General features: G+C 45.0%; 1 protein-coding gene across 2 annotated transcripts; it reads left to right on the forward strand.

Annotated features, from left to right (window-relative positions):
- Positions 1-608: 608 nt before the first annotated feature.
- Positions 609-19,284, forward strand: med14 (mediator complex subunit 14). 2 transcript variants are annotated; one of them, XM_080753357.1, is made up of 29 exons: positions 609-947; positions 1,935-1,961; positions 2,051-2,156; positions 4,489-4,662; positions 5,842-5,971; positions 6,136-6,264; positions 6,589-6,696; positions 8,478-8,610; positions 8,734-8,884; positions 8,995-9,106; positions 9,402-9,527; positions 9,612-9,690; positions 9,776-9,935; positions 10,254-10,448; positions 10,578-10,712; positions 11,370-11,446; positions 11,543-11,703; positions 12,369-12,515; positions 13,233-13,477; positions 13,920-14,189; positions 14,336-14,576; positions 15,340-15,462; positions 15,747-15,923; positions 16,144-16,382; positions 16,837-17,016; positions 17,274-17,381; positions 17,519-17,644; positions 18,002-18,191; positions 18,591-19,284. In XM_080753357.1, exons 1-29 carry the CDS (start codon positions 775-777, stop codon positions 18,659-18,661), a joined length of 4,293 nt encoding a protein of 1,430 aa, XP_080609483.1. In that variant the 5' UTR covers positions 609-774; the 3' UTR covers positions 18,662-19,284. The 2 variants fall into 2 exon arrangements, with proteins under 2 accessions (XP_080609483.1, XP_080609482.1); XM_080753356.1 differs by lacking the exon at positions 15,340-15,462.
- The last annotated feature ends 707 nt before the right edge of the window (positions 19,285-19,991 follow it).

Here is a 19,991-nt window from a genome sequence, read left to right on the forward strand (position 1 = left end):
GTTATGCGAAAGTGAAAGCCAGACAACCAGAAGAGCATAGAAGAGGCAGCGCGTCGGACTCCATAAGAGTTTGATTGCAGTACTCAGTAGGAGGCGGCCATTGGAGGAGGCGGGCATTGGAGGAGCTGGAGGCGGATTAGAAAGGTTCATAGTATCCAATAGAATCATGGAGGAGGCGGGCCTTGGAGGTGCTGAAAACAGCAGACCTACAAGCTCACAACGCAAGCAAGCGCAACGCTTTGTGGGCTTGTAGATCGGCTGTTTTCGCCACCCAACACAGCCACCGGTGCCCAGTCGTTTTTAGAATACTACAACGACATGGATTATTAATTCTTATTGAACACAGGAAAATAACACGTTTCTTTGCCCGCCCCCTCCAAGGCTCCCTACAAGGCTCTCCAATGCCCGCCTCCTCCAAGGCTGTGTACTGCAGTCGGACCCGTCTCTCGGACTCGGGGTCGGGGACAGGAAGGAGTTGACTTGTATTTGTTCCATGTCCGGGTTTTCGCTTCCACCAGCAGGAGGGAGCAGACTTGTGATGATCATTCTCGACAGCAAAGATGGCGGTTGGACAGCGTTTTCTCTAATGAGTTATTGAATAGGGTGAATTTAGCTCGTTTTCTGTCGAACAAGAAAACAAAGGCCAGTGAAACTTTTCCGGAAGAAGACATGTTGTAGAATACGTAAAATCGGTTTTCACTGGAAGTTACTACGAGTCGCTAGTTTTCTTTTTTTTATGTGTGCATCGCTTTAGCTCCGTATTGTCATTGTAAAATGGCTCCAGTGCAGATTGGATCAGATGGGCAACTGGTCCCGCTTGGGGGACCAACCTCTGGTCCCCAACCTCCTCCACCCGGGGCCCCGGCCACACAGGGCGTCCGATTGAGCCTGTTGATTGAGTTTCTGCTTCAGAGGACCTACCACGAAATCACCCTGCTGGCTGAACTGTAAGTAGCCAAGGCCTAACGTAAAAGCTAAGATGGGTAACTAAGCTAACCAAGCCAACTAACTCTTGCTTCTAATCTATAAAACGCTGTGTATAGGGTGGGCCAAATGTAGTTCTAAGAGCGGCCATTTCTTGGGTAAACACAGCCTTACACAGGTGTTCTGATTAGACTATAACATTAGTTCTATGCAATCAAACAATTGAAACACCTGTGTTTTGTCCCAGAAGATCCGATAAGGACTACAATGACGTAGCCGCTGGCACACACTATAGCTGATGATGCTCTTCCACTACTGTCAGTGTATCTCCAGTCACTGGCTTTTGCTTGGTTATTTGCCGATCCAAAAAGTTTGGAAGATACAGTTTGCTATACAATTTATAGTTTAGCAGACGTTATTACCCAGAGTGACTTCAGTAAATGGCATGAACCCTGGTCACCCTAGAGCTTAAGCTGTCACATAAGTAGAGAGAGAATAAGCTTCAAAGATACTGTCTAGTTTAGACAATATTTGTCTAAACTACATCTAAAAATAAACATTCTTAACATTTTGTGGTTAAGCAAATCAAATAACAAAAACATAACGTGAACCCTAACCAACTAGCCCCATCTGTGACCCCCTCCATGGCTGTAGCTTGAGTCCCAGAGCTGCAACGAAGGGGGAGGTCACAACCTATTAGCTATTGTAGCTAGAATAACTAAGTATATATGAGATCATGGAATATGTTTTAATCAGCGATTATGGATTTGTCAATATTCCCCCAATAGTATCATTTGTGTTGTTAGTGTGGCTGGTAAATGATTTAATCTAGAGAATTCATGGTACATAACGGCCAACGGGCTCACAATCTGCTACTTCTCAGAGCATAACTGTTAACCGGAAAGCCTTTTAAATATAATTTCTGGTCAACTAGACCTAGACCTTAGGCTGTTACGGAACTTTGCTGAGTGAGATGTGACAATAATGATGATTTGGTGTCCTCCCTACAGACTTCCCAGAAAAACAGACATGGAGAGGTAGGTCTTCTCTACGAACCAAAACACGCATTATGACATTCTGTTAAACTTTATTACATTCTTTGATGTAAAATCCCTTTTTCTTGCAGGAAAATTGAGATTGTCCAGTTTGCCAGCCGTACCAGGCAGCTTTTTGTGCGTCTCTTAGCCTTGGTGAAATGGGCAAGCAATGCTGGGAAAGTTGAGAAATGTGCGGTATGTAGAGTCTGAGTAACATTACTTGCCACAAGATATTCACTTCTCTTCAAATTGGTTTCAATTACATTAAATTCAACGTTTTATTTGTCACATACATCCCTTAAAAAATAATGGCACCCCAAACAGTAGAGTGATTTCACATTATATGGGATATAAACACAATGAAACATCTGTTATCGCTTAAATTGATAGTTGATGCATCTTTATTGCGACCGTAAGGTCGCAGTTTAGTATCAAAACCTCCACCGGCCGTCCGTCCGTCCGTCGGTCGGTCGGTCGGTCGGTCGGTCGGTCACACGTCACACGTCACACCTTTGCCCTGCTCATATCTGGGCTCGTTTGTGTATTGTATGACATCACGCCACATCATCGGCTGAGAACTGTGTGATGTCATCATATCTCCATATATGGAGACATAAGTTGCTCATGCCCAAATATGGGCTGGTGAGGTCAGACTTAGTGTGATGCGTAGGTTATCTCCATATATGGAGATTCAACTTCAATGAGTAACCATGGCAAATCACACCGTACACAAATGACCCTTATATAAGACCGGCATTATCTACCGACAGCTGCTATAAGCCAACCCTGGCGATAAGGTCTGAGTCGAAGAAATGCTTCTTTCCTGGTATAAGACCGGCATTGTCTGTCGTACATTTCGGTCAATTCCAGTGGGGATGCCATTGAAAAGTTAATCTAGTTGTACAAAGTAATCAAAGAATGGGTTGACTGGTAGGCTGGTTGACTGCTTTATCTGTGGAGAGTGTATGTCACTGAGAGTCCTTTTATAGCGATTGAAATCATGATGAGGTCACGATGAGTCATCTATGCCCAAATATAGATTTCTAGGTCAGATGGCCCATGGAGTTTGTGATGTCAAACCTAGCAACCCAATATAAACAAACCTGATGTCAGACCTGAAGTATCCTTTTATACCCATATATGGAGATACAGAGATCTCCATATATGGGCATATTAGAAAGCCCATATATGGGCATATACGGATGACATCAGGGATATCCATATATGGGCATAAAAGGGACAAGGGCTTACAGTTAAGAGATCTCCATATATGGGCATATCAGAAAGCCCATATATGTTCATATACTGATGACATCAGGAATATCCATATATGGGCATAAAAGGGACAAGGACTTACAGTTAAGAGATCTCCGGGCATAAAGGGACAAGGACTGTTACAGTAGATATAGAGATGTCCATATATGGGCATAAATGAACAAGGACTGACAAACACTGAGATCTCCATATAACCTATGGGAATATAAGGGACGAGGACAATGCGTAGCATTGTGAGCTTGTAGACCTATTTTCTAAATATTGTTGTACATTAAAAACTTGAAATGGGTCGTTCTGCATAGTACTTGGGATTTGTTGATGTAAATGTTCACATAGAGTGTAATAATTGGTAAAACAAACTTTTGGCCTATTTGTGGCGATTAGGGAGTCTTACTGGTAAATATATTGCGTCCAATGTCAGTCGCAAGGGGGGGAGTGCTACGTTGGTCTCCACCGGCCGTCCGTCCGTCGGTCGGTCAGTCGGTCGGTCGGTCGGTCGGTCACACGTCACACCTTTGCCCTGCTCATATCTCCGCATCAGTATATAGGGCTTGTTTGTTTATTGTATGACATCACGCCACATCATCAGCTGTGGACTCTGTGATGTCATCGTATCGCATCAGTATATAGGGCTTGTTTGTTTATTGTATGACATCACGCCACATCATCAGCTGTGGACTCTGTGATGTCATTGTATCTCCATATATGGCCATCTCCGTATATGGAGATATAAGTCGTCCATGCCCAAGTATGGGCTGGTGAGGTCAGACTTTGTGTGATGCGTAGGTTTAGGTTATCTCCATATATGGAGATTCAACATTCCAGGCAATGCTCTCTTCCCTGGTGAGAATTGCCCCTTTATATAGGGCTTGTTTGTGTATTGTATGACATCACGCCACATCATCAGCTGTGGACCCTGTGATGTCATCGTATCTCCATATATGGCCATCTCCGTATATGGAGATATAAGTCGTCCATGCCCAAGTATGGGCTGGTGAGGTCAGACTTTGTGTGATGCGTAGGTTATCTCCATATATGGAGATTCAACATTCCAGGTGTAACTATGGCTACCCGTATGACGTGAGAGGTGGAGGTTGTGATATTTGTGGAGATAAGCGACCAACGGTCGCTTATCTCCCGATTAGGGAGTCTTACTGGTAGTATATTCTGTATTTAATAAGAGCCTGCAATGTCGGCTCAACACACTGTCCATTCACAATTTATAACTGTGGTATCCATGTATTGGTAACAGATGATCTCCAGCTTCCTGGACCAGCAGGCCTTCCTCTTTGTGGACACAGCTGATAGGCTTGCATCCCTGGCCAGAGATGCTCTGGTACATGCCCGATTACCCAGCTTTGCCATACCCTTCGCCATTGACGTTCTCACCACAGGATCCTATCCTAGGCTGCCTACATGCATAAGGGTAAGTTTCTACTTTTTTAGGATTCCTCATACTGTCCACTAATAATGTACGGTAGGAGCTGTTTTTGTTTCTTGTTGGCAACATGTCATATTATTTTGTGTAGATATAGCTTGCAGTATTATTTTGGATACTTAGTGGCGTTCATTCTATGCACATAGTTGACAGGAAATGGACAGCACAAGAAGGAGCGCACACAGTTCTCACCTGACTAGGAAGAGGGCAATATGCTAAAACTGCCAGAATTGGAACTAAACTTCAAAGAATGACTGGAAAATGTGTTATATTGGTGAAAGATCAGTCCTACCTGTGTACGGGTGGAAACTGGTAAAAGTAACAATAGATAAAGAGTTGCAGATAAGAATTTACATACAGTTATTGCGACCGTCAGGGAGCAGTTTACTATGAAAACCTCCACCGGCCGTCCGTCCGTCGGTCGGTCGGTCGGTCGGTCACACGTCACACGTCACACCTTTGCTCTGCTCATATCTCCGCATCAGTATATAGGGCTTGTTTGTTTATTGTATGACATCACGCCACATCATCAGCTGTGGACTCTGTGATGTCATCGTATCGCATCAGTATATAGGGCTTGTTTGTTTATTGTATGACATCACGCCACATCATCAGCTGTGGACTCTGTGATGTCATCGTATCTCCATATATGGCCATCTCCGTATATGGAGATATAAGTCGTCCATGCCCAAGTATGGGCTGGTGAGGTCAGACTTTGTGTGATGCGTAGGTTATCTCCATATATGGAGATTCAACATTCCAGGCAATGCTCTCTTCCCTGGTGAGAATTGCCCCTTTATATAGGGCTTGTTTGTGTATTGTATGACATCACGCCACATCATCAGCTGTGGACTGTGATGTCATCGTATCTCCATATATGGCCATCTCCGTATATGGAGATATAAGTCGTCCATGCCCAAGTATGGGCTGGTGAGGTCAGACTTTGTGTGATGCGTAGGTTATCTCCATATATGGAGATTCAACATTCCAGGTGTAACTATGGCTACCCGTATGACGTGAGAGGTGGAGGTTGTGATATTTGTGGAGATAAGCGACCAACGGTCGCTTATCTCCCGATTAGGGAGTCTTACTGGTTATTATGTACTGTAACTAGCTTATAGTGGTCTATATCTTACTGTTCTGTGACTTGTGTGTATTTGAATATAGGATAAGATCATTCCTCCAGACCCCATTACCAAGGTTGAGAAACAGACTACACTGAACCAGCTCAATCAGATTCTACGACACCGCCTTGTCACTACAGACCTGCCTCCCCAGCTAGCCAACCTCACAGTGGGTAAGTCGTTTTTGTACACACACATCATCTCACATTATCAAATTCTCATTGCTTAAAATATATTGTTAAAGCACCAAGGTTGTGCTGTTAGAAGGTTAGATGGCAAGGCGGCAATTTTGGTTATAACTATTAGATCTCTAAATTGCGTCTGTGTGCGTCTCCAGCTAATGGACGTGTAAAGTTCCGTGTGGAGGGGGAGTTTGAGGCCACCCTGACAGTAATGGGAGATGACCCAGATATTCCCTGGCGGTTGCTGAAGCTGGAGATCCTGGTGGAGGACAAAGAGACCGGAGGTGAGATGGATACAACTCTGCTGAGAGACTGGGAATGAAGACTGTTTCCGGGGTCTAGACACCATGGCAAACAAATTAAACTACCTTCTGTTTGCACTACCTCACTTCTCTGATGTTAATCAGGTTTACCCTAGCCGTCCCCATTTTGTGCCTGTAATCATAGGCACACATTTCCAAATTAATTCCCAAATTTAAAAAAATGTATTGATTCATACATACGACTAAATAAATATACACAGGGCTTATTTGGATGTTCTGTTAATCTTTCAACCATCGCATTTCCTCCAACCATCTATCCCTCTCAACCTCCCTCTTTACTGACAGATGGCCGAGCCTTGGTGCACAGCATGCAGGTGAACTTCATTCACGAGTTGGTGCAAGCACGACTATTTGCAGATGAGAAGCCCCTACAGGACATGTACAACTGCCTACGTATCCTCCTCACTGTGTATGGTGCAAGGTTTCCGTTAGCCAGTATATTTGTTATCGGCCATTGACTGATAAAATGTTTAATTGTTCATTATAAACATCACTGGCCACCGTGGCCGACTGGTGAAAATGCTGTTATTAGGCTATTTTATCATTTAAGCCTATTATTAATACTATTATTTGGATAAAGTAATGCAACATTGCAATACGTAGTTAAAAAACATTTTGGATAAAGTAACTCAACATTGCAATAATCATTTATAACCATTAAAACCTGTGGTTTAAGTCCCAACAGCCTGCTGTGTGCTGCAGTTATCTGATGGATAAGCCTATTGTACAATGAATGGTATTGCACATCAAAAATATTAGACCTACAAGTTCACAACGTGCCACCTTAATCAGCGATGAGTGCGGGTCTTCTTGGTTCGCTCTGGTGTTATGATAAACGTACCCGGGGTCTCGAAGTAAAATAATCTGAACCAACCCGGACCCAGTTGACCATAATAAAACGTGAACCTGAACTTGTATGGGTCGTGAAAATTATACATGTAATGGTCTGTTGGCTGCACGCATCTGCAAACACGCATGTGACGTTAATTATATTATGGCCGTTTGATTTATTTGTAGGCCGGGAAAATATAATCTTGTCGGTTAAGGTGGCCGGCCTAAAAATTGCCTTGGGGAAACCCTCGTATGGTGTATGTGCATGTGCTTGTGTGCCTGTGATGACCGTGTGTACCTATGTGCTCACACACACACATGCACAGATACACGGTTTCTTTGTGCCCTGCAGCCTCTTGGATTGGGGCCCAGTCTAATGTGAACTACTGCAGTAAGGCCACCCTGTGTATGTTGGAGCTTATAGAGTATTGACTAGTCAAGCACTAATGCACACTGCATCCTAATGAGCCACACAGCTGCAGAGTTCCTTCTCAATTCTCATTCCCATCATTATAGCCCATCAACACAAGTGATTTCTGTTAGATGGCAACTTCAGGAAAATCACAGATGGGAATTTACTGTTTTCTACAAATTACTGCTACTGCCATGCCAACCAGAGAAAGCATCACATTGTTAGCGCTTATATGATCATGGCAATAGTTACATTTGTCATACGGACATGGACAGTAATTTACAGGGAGTGTAGTTTCTGTGTTCTGTTGAATCAGTGAGACAGTATTACACATCAGTTGGCACATCCACACGTCCCAGTGGCTAGCCTCGCAAGTCCGTCTTGTTTTTCCCTATTGCTTCATTCAACAGAGCCGGCCGGATGCCATGACGTTCTTGGCATATCAGGATTAAACTAACAAAGGAACGGGCGCTCTCTTCCAGCAGCAGGCGTGGCTCCTCCCTTTTACCCCGGAAAGTGCATGCGTGCATTCAAACTGTGCATTGGCCTACTAGACCCTCAGGTGCAGAGGCAAACGACAACAGTTTGTTAGCATTCATGCTAACATCAAAGTCCTTAATCAAGCATGCAGCAGAGCATGGCCATGCTAATCCCAATACTAATCAGAGCATCTCTGCTCTGCCTCCCCTGCACCAAAGCTAGTGATGCAGCTTGCCCTCTGAAAGAGTTGCCTGTGTTCAGCACAAAAAGCCCTTTAATGGGTGGTGTGTTTTTTTTTACAAACAGGGTATTTGTGTGTGTAGCAAATGTGTTTGTCTGTGGAGGAGTGTGTTCTGAATATAGAGGGTGTGATGTGTGTGGTACTATATCTTGAGTCCACCGGTATATGGTGTCTTCCTATGCCTTATATCTTCCTTAACCCTGTGTTAAGACTCCTTCTGCCTCTCTCTTCAACTGGAAGTTCTCCACTCCCAGACCCTAATGTTGGTCAGAGAACGCTGGGGAGACCTGGTGCAGGTGGAAAGATACCTGCCTGCCAAATACCTCACACTCGCCGTCTGGAAGTAAGATGGAACTAAATTATATGGGGGGGTTGGGGGGGGACTATTCTGTTGGTTGTAATCAGTACCGTTTCCATCTCATCTTCCTGTCTTACACCCTCTCTCTTTCTCTCTTCAACCTTCCAGTCAACAAGTCTTAGGTAGAAAAACAGGCACTGCTTCAGTTCACAAAGTCACCATTAAGATCGACGAATCAGATGGCTCCAAGCCGCTACAGATATCCCATGAGCCTCCTCTTCCTGCCTGTGACTCAAAACTCATGGAGAGAGCCATGAAGGTGCATTAATAGTGATTTAAGATGTTTCTCATCGAACATTAAAGTGAACAGCAATATGGGCCTTTTGAAGAAGTCTCGCTTAACTGTTATTTCTTGTCCTGCTCCTCTAGATTGATCACCTGTCCGTAGAGAAGCTTTTGATCGACAGTGTACATGCCCGCTCTCATCAGAAGCTGCAGGAACTGAAGGCTATTCTAAAGGCCAGCAATCCGAGTGATAGCTGTAAGAGTCTACAGTAAACTGTCATTTCTACAGTAGAATAATTCTATAGTAAACTCTTGTCTCCCTTGTCTGTGACAACAAATTAAGATTTCTGATTGTAACAAATGTGTAAAACATTGCTTGACATAAGTCCAAGATTTTGTATTATGCAGGATTGTTCAGATATTTGCTACACTGCCCTGCCCTTCCTTCACAAGATTGCAGTGCCAAGACATGTGACATTTGGGACCTTCATTTCCAAGTTATAATTTATGAATGCACATGGGACATTGTTTTTTTTTCTTCTGTATTTCAGCTTTTATTGAGACGGCATTACCGACTCTGGTCATTCCTATTCTGGAGCCCTGTGGTCGCTCAGAGTGCCTGCATATCTTTGTAGACCTGCATTCAGGGATGTTCCAGCCCATGCTATATGGAATAGGTAGGTAAAGAGCAAACACAAAAGAAAAATCTGAGCATTGGCCGGTGTGTTTTTCATCACTAAACCTAACAATCCTCTCTACAGACCAGTCTATGCTGGATGACATTGAGAAGACCATCAACGATGACATGAAGCGTATTATATCTTGGCTACAGCAGCTTAAGTATGTCCACCCCCTGAAATTATAGAAAAGATAGAAATTTGAAATGTGAAATTTTTTAGAATCTTATCTCTTTCTCTCTGTCCAGATTGTGGTTGGGTGAGCAGCGCTGTAGACAGTCTGTGAAGCACCTCCCCGCTGTGTGCACCGATGTCCTCCACCTCGCCAACACCACGTCTCATCCTGTAGGCAGCTTATCGAAACACAAGCTCTTCATCAAGCTCACGCGACTACCACAGTACTACATTGTGAGTTCCTTATTTATGATTCATGAAATCAATGGCAGTCCTTTACAAAAAGTAACACCCAGTGTGAAGTGAGCGGTGCCTTTAATGCGTTCATTTAATTAAACTTCCTGCCAAGCTTGGCCAATGCCCAGCTTTGCGGGATGGACATTCATGCGCTTAGCGTCGCTCAAAGATGACACAATCACACCTTTGCATGCGCTTTTCCATTATTTCTTTGTAATCTCTGTCTTCCTTGGTTCAATCATCATTTCTTTCCCTTATTTTCTTTCGCTATCTCTTTGCCTCTCTTCCCCACTCGTCCTCTCTCCTTACCCATAGGTTGTGGAGATGTTGGATGTGCCTGGCTGTCCTACAGACCTACAGTACAAGTACTCCTTCCTCTCCGTGTCGCAGCTGGAGGGTGAGGATGGACATCCATGTGCCCAGCTCCTACAACACTTCAAACCCAACGTGGAGCAACTTGTCCAAGACACCATGTCAGGGAAAGGGGCCCGCCCCGGAACAAAGAGGAAGGTAGATATGTAAAAGATTCTAGGTTAAAGTCAGCTTGCTTGTATTATGATTTTTCCGGTGGCTTAGTATGAATTGGCCTAATTTGATACTGTATGTTGAGATTACATTTCTCTGTGTGTTGTGCATTAGATGTCTGGAGACCAGGGGGCCCTGGAGCCAAAGAAGCCCAAGCGATCTGGAGAGATGTGTGCCTTCAACAAGGAGCTTGCTCACCTAGTGGCCATGTGTGACACCAACATGCCCTTCATTGGCCTCAGAGCAGAGGTACAGATATGTCCCCATATCTCTCTCTCTCTCTCTGACCACAGACCACGCTCCTCCATTTTCTTGGATAATCTGGAACTAGTTTAATCAGACTTCCGTTTCCCATTTCCTCTCACTCTCTGGTGTTTGATAGAATATATAGATAGAATAGTCCCCACTCCTTGGGGTGTTTTTTTTTTCTTCTTCACTGTATATTTACACATAGATGAAATTTGTCCCTCTGCTCCTATAAGATATATACTATTTACTAGGAGCAGTGAGCGCCATTCTACGGCGCTCGGGGAGCAATTAGGGGTTAAGATTCTTTCTCAGGGACACACATCGACACATTTTTAGCCTGGCCTGTAATCAGACCTGGGACAACCAGAGCCTTTCGCTTGTTATCTGATGTATTCCTTTGTATTCGTGCATCACTTAACACTGCCGCTTTCATTCGCTTCCTGGGGGGTGTTAAAGGGGTGTTATTACCTCCCTCCCTTTTGACACAGGAATTAAAGACCTTTTTTCAGGTTCCTATAAGGTTATTCTCTTAACAATCTTCCTCACCATCGTCTTCATATCAAACACATCCAGCCATTCTTTTTTGTTCTTGAATATAATTTACGCTCCTCATGGTTCACCCGACTAATTTGCGTATCTGTCGATCTGTGCGTCTAGCTGTCCAACATGGAGATCCCTAACCAAGGAGTCCAGGTGGAGGGAGACGGATGCAGTCACGCCATACGCCTGCTCAAGTTAATACACACACAAGCAAAACCTTCAGTCAAGTATTTCAAGAAACGTAGATGAAAATATGCTGACGCAAAATCGCTTTACATATCTCTCCCTAGAATCCCTCCCAGTAAAGAGGTAGGAGAGGAGACCAGGAGAGCTCTAGAGCGCTCCCTGCTGGACTGCACCTTCCGTCTGCAAGGCAGGAACAACCGCACCTGGGTGGCCGAACTGGTGCTGGCCAACTGCCCTCTAAACAGCACACACAGCAAGGAGCAAGGTTTGTACACACACACAGGGGCGTCACAAGGGGTAGGAAAGTGGGACTGAGTTACCAGGGCCCAAGGTGGAGGGGCCCAAGTAACTTTAGCTATTGAAAAATAGCAGATATACAAGCTCACAGCGCGGCACCGAGTGCCGCGCTGCGAGTTTGTAGATCTGCTATTTTTGAAAAGTCGTGAAAATGTGTGCAAATCTTTGAATATGTATTTTTTAAGCGGACATTTGTAACTCAAATTTTGCTTCCCGGGGGGTCCCTGGAACTAAATATTTTGAGATGGGGGTCCGTGGCCAAATTCATATCATTTTGGGGGTTCTTCACATGAAAAAGTTTGAGCATCACTGACATGGAAACATGGGTTTCTTGCACACTTTTTCACAATTTTCCAAAAATAGCAGATCTAAAAGCTTGCAGCGCGGCACCGAGTGCCACGCTGTAAGCTTGTATATCTGCTATTTTTCAATAGTTAACATTCATGGGGGGCCCGCAGTGAATCCTTGTTACCAGGGCCCAGAATTTGGTGTGACGCCCCTGCACACACATGCAAAGCTCTCACCTCTGGCCTTTCAGGACCTGTAGAGTTCTTCTTCAAGTTACTTTTCTTTTGTTTTCCACCACATTGTCTCAGCCTCTAAATGTGTCATCCCTCTTTTGGCCCCAATCAGCCTCTACGCGGCATGTATACCTGACCTATGAGAACCCTCTGTCGGAGCCGGTAGGTGGGAGGAAGGTGGTGGAGATGTTCCTCAATGATTGGAGCTCCATCAGCCAGCTCTACCAGTGTGTCCTTGACTTCTCACGAGCGCTACCAGGTGTGTGTCTGTTCAGACCTAACAGACCGAACAAGTTCTGTAATCTGTTCTCAACTTGGATGCACACAGCCTTTTTATCTATGTATATAAATATCATTATTTATTCATTATATTTAACTTGGGAAGAGGCAGCTAGTGCAAGTCAATACATCAAAGACTAGCGCACAACTATTAAAGCTATACTGTGTAAGTTGCTCAACTAGTGGTCAGAGCTGTATAGCAAACCGCGGTCGCGTCCGCGTCTTTCGGCCTCTCGCCACCGCGTCCGCCTGCAGCTCGCCGAGATCTATCTTTAGAGGAGTCCCTGGTTCCTGTGGGTTCAGGCATTCCGGAGAAACTGACTCCTTCACCCGAGTATGTTGTTGTTGAGGCAAGCTACTTCCTGAGAAGTCAGCAAGATGCGCCTGTGATTGGCCGGTAGTGTACCATGTGTTTATGATCGGCGATATGATTGGCCAACGTATACACATGATGCAGATGACGTCATTTTGCCGCGAAATTCTCCCCCCCTCACGGCTCATAGAAAACATATAAAGACAAGGCTTTAGAAGCTGAAATTAACGGAGTGGGGGTTCTAAAACTTTAGCGATTTAACAGTTGGGACAATTTTAAGATTTGTTTTATAAAAAAAGTTACATGGTATAACTTTAACATGGAGTCAAATAGAATACCAGACGATGGAAAGACTAATCGAAACATGCACAATTATGATTCCAGACATGCCGTCATACCTGAGCCTGTTCTCTGAGATCCGGCTCTACAACTACAGGAAGCTGGTGCTGTGCTACGGCAGCACCAAGGGCAGTTCGGTCACCATCCAGTGGAACTCCAGCACCCACCGCTTCCACCTGGCCCTGGGCACGGTGGGGCCCAACTCCGGCTGTTCCAACTGTCACAACATCATTCTGCACCAGCTGCAGGAGATGTTCAACAAGAATCCCAATGTGGTACAGCTGCTGCAGGTACACATGGGTGTGGTCGTGCTGCTGCAGGGGGCGCTGCTGAGGGACCTTTCAGTGGAAGCATTTTGTTTTCACATTTTCCCCCATGTTTCCGACCACCAGGCTAAATTCCCCACATTGTGCCATATTATTATATATTATATAATTTACACACACACACGTACATGCAAACACGGAAGCAGTTTCCGTATCCGCTCTCTCACTTGGTGGGTGGAATTGGCTGGCACTTTTGCAGAAAATCACACAACAGTCCATGGCCTACTCAGAGGCCAGAGTTCCCATTATTCAGAAATGCCCTGCCCACAAATTAACTGAGTGTTCCCCAGAAATGACCAAAAACAATGAAAAGGTGATATTTTCATTCATTCATCTGTCTAGCCCCCCATACTTTTTGTCTGACATTGCTAATGGGCTTGACCTTCCCTTCCACTGCGTTCCCCAGGTTCTGTCTGACACACAGGCCCCTCTGAATGCCATCAACAAGCTGCCTACAGTGCCCATGCTGGGTCTGACCCAGCGCACAAACACAGCCTACCAGTGTTTCTCCATCCTACCCCAGTCACCCACACACATTCGCCTGGCCTTCCGCAACATGTACTGCATAGACATCTACTGCCGAAGCCGAGGGGTGGTGGCCATTCGAGACGGTGCCTACAGCCTCTTCGACAACACCAAGATCGTAGAGGGCTTCTACCCGGCCCCAGGACTCAAGGTATTGGCATAGTGATAAGGCAGCCTGAGTGCTGCATCTTATCTAGGATAGGCGATGACTATCTTTACATACAGCAGGCATTGTGTGTTGCAAGCTACACCTTAAACTTTGTCTTTGTCCTTCTGCTTATGTTCCCTCCATTGCAGACGTTCCTCAACATGTTTGTAGACAGCAACCAGGACGCTCGCAGGCGCTCCGTCAATGAAGATGACAATCCGCCCTCGCCGGTGGGCGCGGACGTGATGGACACCCTGATCCAATTGCAAGCCCAGCCGCAGCCACTGAGAGGTGGTGCGGGAGGGGTGTATCCGCCACTCACGTCGCCACCAACACCTTACCACACCAACGTAGCTCCATCACCTTCCATGATGCCCACCCAGTCGCCAGGTAAAGATACCACGCTGAGCTGAGTTTGTTTTTTTGACAGGACTGAAGAAGAAGAAGTCTGTGTTTGTGTTTGTATTTTAAAAAGGAAGAATTGTGCCATGGGCTGTACATTTCATTTCATTTATTTATTGTTGCCTGAGCTTGTCAGCCCACCATGAATCAAATAATTCTCTCTTTCAGTCCTTCAGTTCACTCATCAGCCACCCTGTCTTGCTTATAGGATAAGGCCGCCGTAGTTTTTTCTTTTTTACACAAAAACCTACGAGATGTCCAAGAACAGAAAATGCATAAGTAACAATGCAATGATGGAGTTCTATGTGGATCTGGGATATATTTGCTTTGGCAAGATGGCCATTCTTGAAGAAATGCATTGTTCGGCCTTGGAACTTTCGTTGGGTATGTTGAAAGGAAGAAAAAAGAAATCACTCCATCTCCAGCTCCATGTGTATAAACGTCAAAGCCAACCGTGTGCCTACTAGAGAGATAATGCATGAGAGTGTGTGGCCTTTTTGATTCTGACATTAGAATCAGTTGTGTTTATGTCATACACATTGGACACACGCCTCATTGCCTAGAAGGTAGAAAGCATGCAGCCAGTCCTGCTCCTTCCATCCTGCACCGTCTCAGTCCCCCACTCCCCCAGCCAAAAGCCACCGCCCGCTGCACAGCTTTAGAGTGTGTACATGATGTTGTGTACATGTTTGCGTGGAACTAGTCAACTTCTACCAGAGTCTGACGAGCCCTTTGGTGTGCATGTGTGCAGGGACCATCCATACCTCTGGCTCCCCTAGTGGAGCACTGAGGGCACCCTCTCCCTTTGGTCCTACCCCGTCTCCTTCCTCTTTGGGGATAGCCATGGGCCAGACAAGCTTTGCCAGCCCCCACGGTAAGTGGCAGGGTTGCAGAAAGAGTTGACATGGGGTTAATTCTAATCTGCAGTCGGCTGGGCAAGGACTGGCTAGGAATGGACTGGCACTATCTAAACTAGGGATATTTTGTCTTGTCACTGCTTGGCCTTAGGGCAGTGCCACATAGTTAGCTAGCCCATAACAATAGGTGTTATCAAGTGGATCGACAGTGGGCACACTGTAGTGCATGCATTTGGATTTTGTGGGTTGTAGAAAGTGAAGTCCATGTGTTGATGATGACGATGTGTCTTCTTTTGCCCAGGTGCTCTAGATCCCAGTTCTCCATATGCCATGGTGTCTCCCAGCCAGAGGGGCCAGTGGCCAGGTTCTCCCCAGGTCCCAGGGCCTTCCCCAGGGGCACGTATGCATGGAATGTCCCCTGGAAACGCATCTCTCCACTCGCCCATCCCTGACCCTCATTCTCCACGTGCTGGGACCAGTAAGCATTGCTCTCTCCTTTGTACCTCATATATATCATCACAGATGCAAGGTTATTTTTGTGTGTCCTCAAGACAAAACTATGAGATGAGAAACACGAACAGGTTCATTTACCAGCAGCATCTTGATACTATACTTTTACTTTCCCTTTGATGGGTACTTTCCTTTTTAAGGGATCATATGAAATCTAACTAATCTAATTTTATGTGTTTTTTTCTCAGGTTCCCAGGTCATGCCCAGTAGTATGCCTCCACCCCGTAAGCTACCTCAGCGTCCATGGGCTGCTTCTATCCCCACCATCCTCACCCATAATGCCTTGCACGTGCTCCTGCTCCCCTCGCCCACGCCCTGCCTGGTGCCGGGCCTGGCAGGGAGCTACCTCTGCTCTCCACTGGAACGCTTCCTGGGCTCTGTCATCATGAGACGCCACCTGCAGAGGATTATCCAGCAAGAGCCCAATGTGAGTGTTGCACAGCTCAACAACAGTGCTAACGTGGTAGTGATGTGTCGTTCATGAGTGATTCGTTCATAAGATTCGAATCATTAGCATGACTCGTGAACGATTCGTTCAAATCCCTGAAATGGGTCGTTCACACTTTCGTTCACACCCCCGCCCCTCCCCCTAATAGCCCCGGCCGGCAGACAGGACGCGACGGAGGGCTGTACTCGCAACGTAATAAAAACGCTCCCGCGATTGTGTTTTTCACGGGACGATCGCGCTAAGAACGAATATTTTGAACGGATCATTACCGTGAACGTGAACGAAATGATCCGATCACTGAAATGAACGGGATTGCCCATCACTATAACGTGGAGTTTCTTTCTCCTTCTATTCATCCACTTCTTTCCTTCTATTTAATTCATCCAAAAACGTTCCATTGTCTCTGTGCTAATTCATCCTTCCCCCCCTGCAGCTCTCCATTGTGAACTCCAACGAACCAGGCGTGATTATGTTCAAGACGGAGGTGCTGAAGTGTCGCGTGGCTCTAAACCCAAAGAACTACCAGACGCTGCAGCTCAAAGTCACCCCTGAGAACGCTGGTCCCTGGTCACAGGAGGAACTACAGGTTCTGGAGAAGTTCTTTGAGACACGGGTAGGTGCTGGTTCTCTACACCAGATGACCAGGCACTCATACAAACACATTCTTGATTTTCCCCTTGTGTGTAAATTAAGTCTCACCTTCTTTTTGCATTTTTATTTAACCAGGAAGAAACCATTCAGATTAAAACTGTCTCCAAACAAATAGTGTATGGATGACAAAAAGACAAACATGACCGGACCACAACGGAAACAGTGTGGTCCTTTTAGCCTAAACTTTGTGGATTCATTCCCTTGTGTCTTCTGCTGCAGGTGGCTGGTCCTCCTTTCAAGTACAACACACTGAATGCCTTCACCAAGCTACTAGGGGCTCCCACTAACATTCTGAGGGACTGCGTACGCATCATGAAGCTTGAGCTGGTCAGTGGCGCTATGTGCGATTGTTGCCTTGTCTTGTATGGTCACATAAAATATTCCTTTTTCTTTTTTTGGTAAATATTTTATGTGTATAATTCTCTGCCCCCCCGTCCCACCACCATCCCTGTCCATCCCTTCAGTTCCCGGACCAGGCAAGCCAACTGAAGTGGAACGTCCAGTTCTGTCTGACTATCCCGCCCAGTGCACCTCCCATTGCCCCTCCTGGAACCATCGCTGTGGTGCTCAAGTCCAAGATGCTCTTCTTTGTACGTTTCAGCACCACTACATTATATACATGCAAAGATTACAGATTCTGCACAAATGTAGATAGTTTGATTAACAATATACCGGTATATATATATTTGTTCTTCTTTTTCTTTCAAGCCTGGAAAAGAAAAGCTGCATCTACCCTGATAAAAATATAACTATTGTACACATCATCTCGCATATTATAATAATCGTTATTGTGAAGAATACAGTTTGCCTTCATATCTAGCCGTGACAATAAAACTGCAATGAGAATTGAATTATGTTGCATATACAGTAAAGCTCTGTGGATTTACGGTGTTTAAGGGCTCTTTTCAAATGTGTTTACCCTGTGTCCTCTGTGCTCTGTCCCTCAGCTCCAGCTGACCCAGCGTATCCCCGTGCCCCAGGAGCCTGTGAGTATCATCGTGCCTATCGTGTACGACATGGCCACCGGCCTGACTCAGCAGGCTGACATCCCCAGACAGCACAGCTCCTCTGGGGCTGCAGCACTCATGGTCTCCAACATCCTCCGCAGGTTCAACGAACTGCACCCCGCCAGACAGGGTGAGGCCTCACACTGGCATCATGTGCACAATTCACTCGCCACAGTGCAATGTTTTATGCCCCTTTAAGCCCTAACTTCTCCTTTTATGGCACTTGCCCATTGCTCCTATTAGGTAGGATGGGTTAAATGCAGGGGACAAATTTCACATATGTATGAATGTAGTACTGTGACAAAAAAATATGCGCGTGCTGAATCTGAAGCCGGTGGGACGAACGGTTCTCGACATGCGTGGATTACATACACACACACACACACACACACACACACGCAGAGACTTCTCGCATTTATTGTAAGATGAGAACATAATATGAAAAGGATGCAGTTAAATGGGCCTACCGGCAAACAATTTTACTTTGATGTTACTCTGACGTCTTTGTTTTTCTTTGTTTTTCCCTCAGGTGAATGTACAATATTCGCCTCTGTTCAAGAGCTGATGGCCAACCTCATACTGCCCCCTGGTGGTCGCTAGTAGCAAGAACACAGCATTGCTGATACCCAGTGGGGGACAGTCTGCTCCCTCACCAGGGAGATTTCCATTCCCAGGGTCAGATGGAGTAAAGGAGACAAATAACTGGAGTTCCAAGATGTCAATAATGCAACATATCCCCCTCTCTGCTTCAAACCAATGGACTTTGGACTTGATGTACAGTTCCTATAATAAACGCCAGTGAATTATGCAGAATTGTAAAACACATTTATTCTTGATAAAAGCTAACATGTCATGAAACAACTGTTGCTACAGAGGTTTATCTTAAAATGCAACAACTGATGCAAAAGAATATAAAAGGTGTTTTTGTTCCCAGAGAGGATTATATAATTGAAAATATGGTTGTTAACCAAAATATGTATATTGTTGTATATTTGAGTGTTGAACAGAATCCTACGCAGTTGAGTTAGATTTTTGATAGTCTTCACATTCTTTTTTATAATGCCAGATCAATACCATTGTGGTATTGGATATATTCTTTGGTAGCACACTATTTAAATGTTTTCTTCCCTTTACTATGTCAAGACCTCAACCTTTTCAGTTGAAGCTGTCACTTTGAATACTGTAAAACTGTGACAAACTTTATAAACCAGCTGTATTTTATTATGACTGCGTTTGAGTCCTGAATGAATAATCAGAGACTTCTTGTCTGTCTTTGATTACTATTTAATAAACCAAGCCTAAACCTGACTTTTGCCTTCAGTGCTTCTGTAAAGACTGCAAAATATTTAATGGCTCGTGTGTGAAAGGTTCATATAGCAGATAGATTGGTTAGATTGATTGAATCAAGACAGAAATAACCTTTATTGCGAGTCCAGGGTAACAATAAATATCAGATTCAGGTGCCTTTAAGCATCCTGTGGTCTCTAAAACATGACATCATTCTGAATGCCGGGTGGTCTTCTATCAGGGAGGCGTTCAAGACAGCAAATGTGTTTGCAATGGGTGTGGACCTATGGTGTGCGTTCACCAAGCGATAGAATGCCTACGTGAATATATTTAATTTAAATGTATTGGATTTAAACATTCCTTTGTGCTACGTTTGCCTGCACTTGATGCATTTTTGCATTGTGTGCGCGTGAAAACCTTTGTATTGGCATTAGCTTCGCCCAGGCATTCTGAACGTTTAGCTCCTGAATGCACCCCTTGCATTTAGATACAAAATAGTTACGATCAGATTCGACACAACAAAAGAAAACTCGGTGCCTATTCTCATATTTCTCAAGAACCATTAGATGCAACAACTTATGCATAGGATGTCATGTATATGTTTTGTTTAGCTCATCATCAGAATACTGCGATAATCACACCC

This window comes from Nannobrachium achirus (genome assembly GCF_963921795.1).
Source record: "Nannobrachium achirus genome assembly, chromosome: 22".
In the NCBI taxonomy this organism is placed as follows: Eukaryota; Metazoa; Chordata; class Actinopteri; order Myctophiformes; family Myctophidae; genus Nannobrachium; species Nannobrachium achirus.

Bases quoted from the DNA above. Each gene is read 5' to 3' on its own strand.
- med14 (XM_080753357.1), top strand. From the start codon at position 775: ATGGCTCCAGTGCAGATTGGATCAGATGGGCAACTGGTCCCGCTTGGG. The intron at 948-1,934 runs GTAAGTAGCCAA...TCCTCCCTACAG, and splicing joins ATCACCCTGCTGGCTGAACT to ACTTCCCAGAAAAACAGACA. The intron at 15,924-16,143 runs GTAAGCATTGCT...TTTTTTTCTCAG, and splicing joins TTCTCCACGTGCTGGGACCA to GTTCCCAGGTCATGCCCAGT.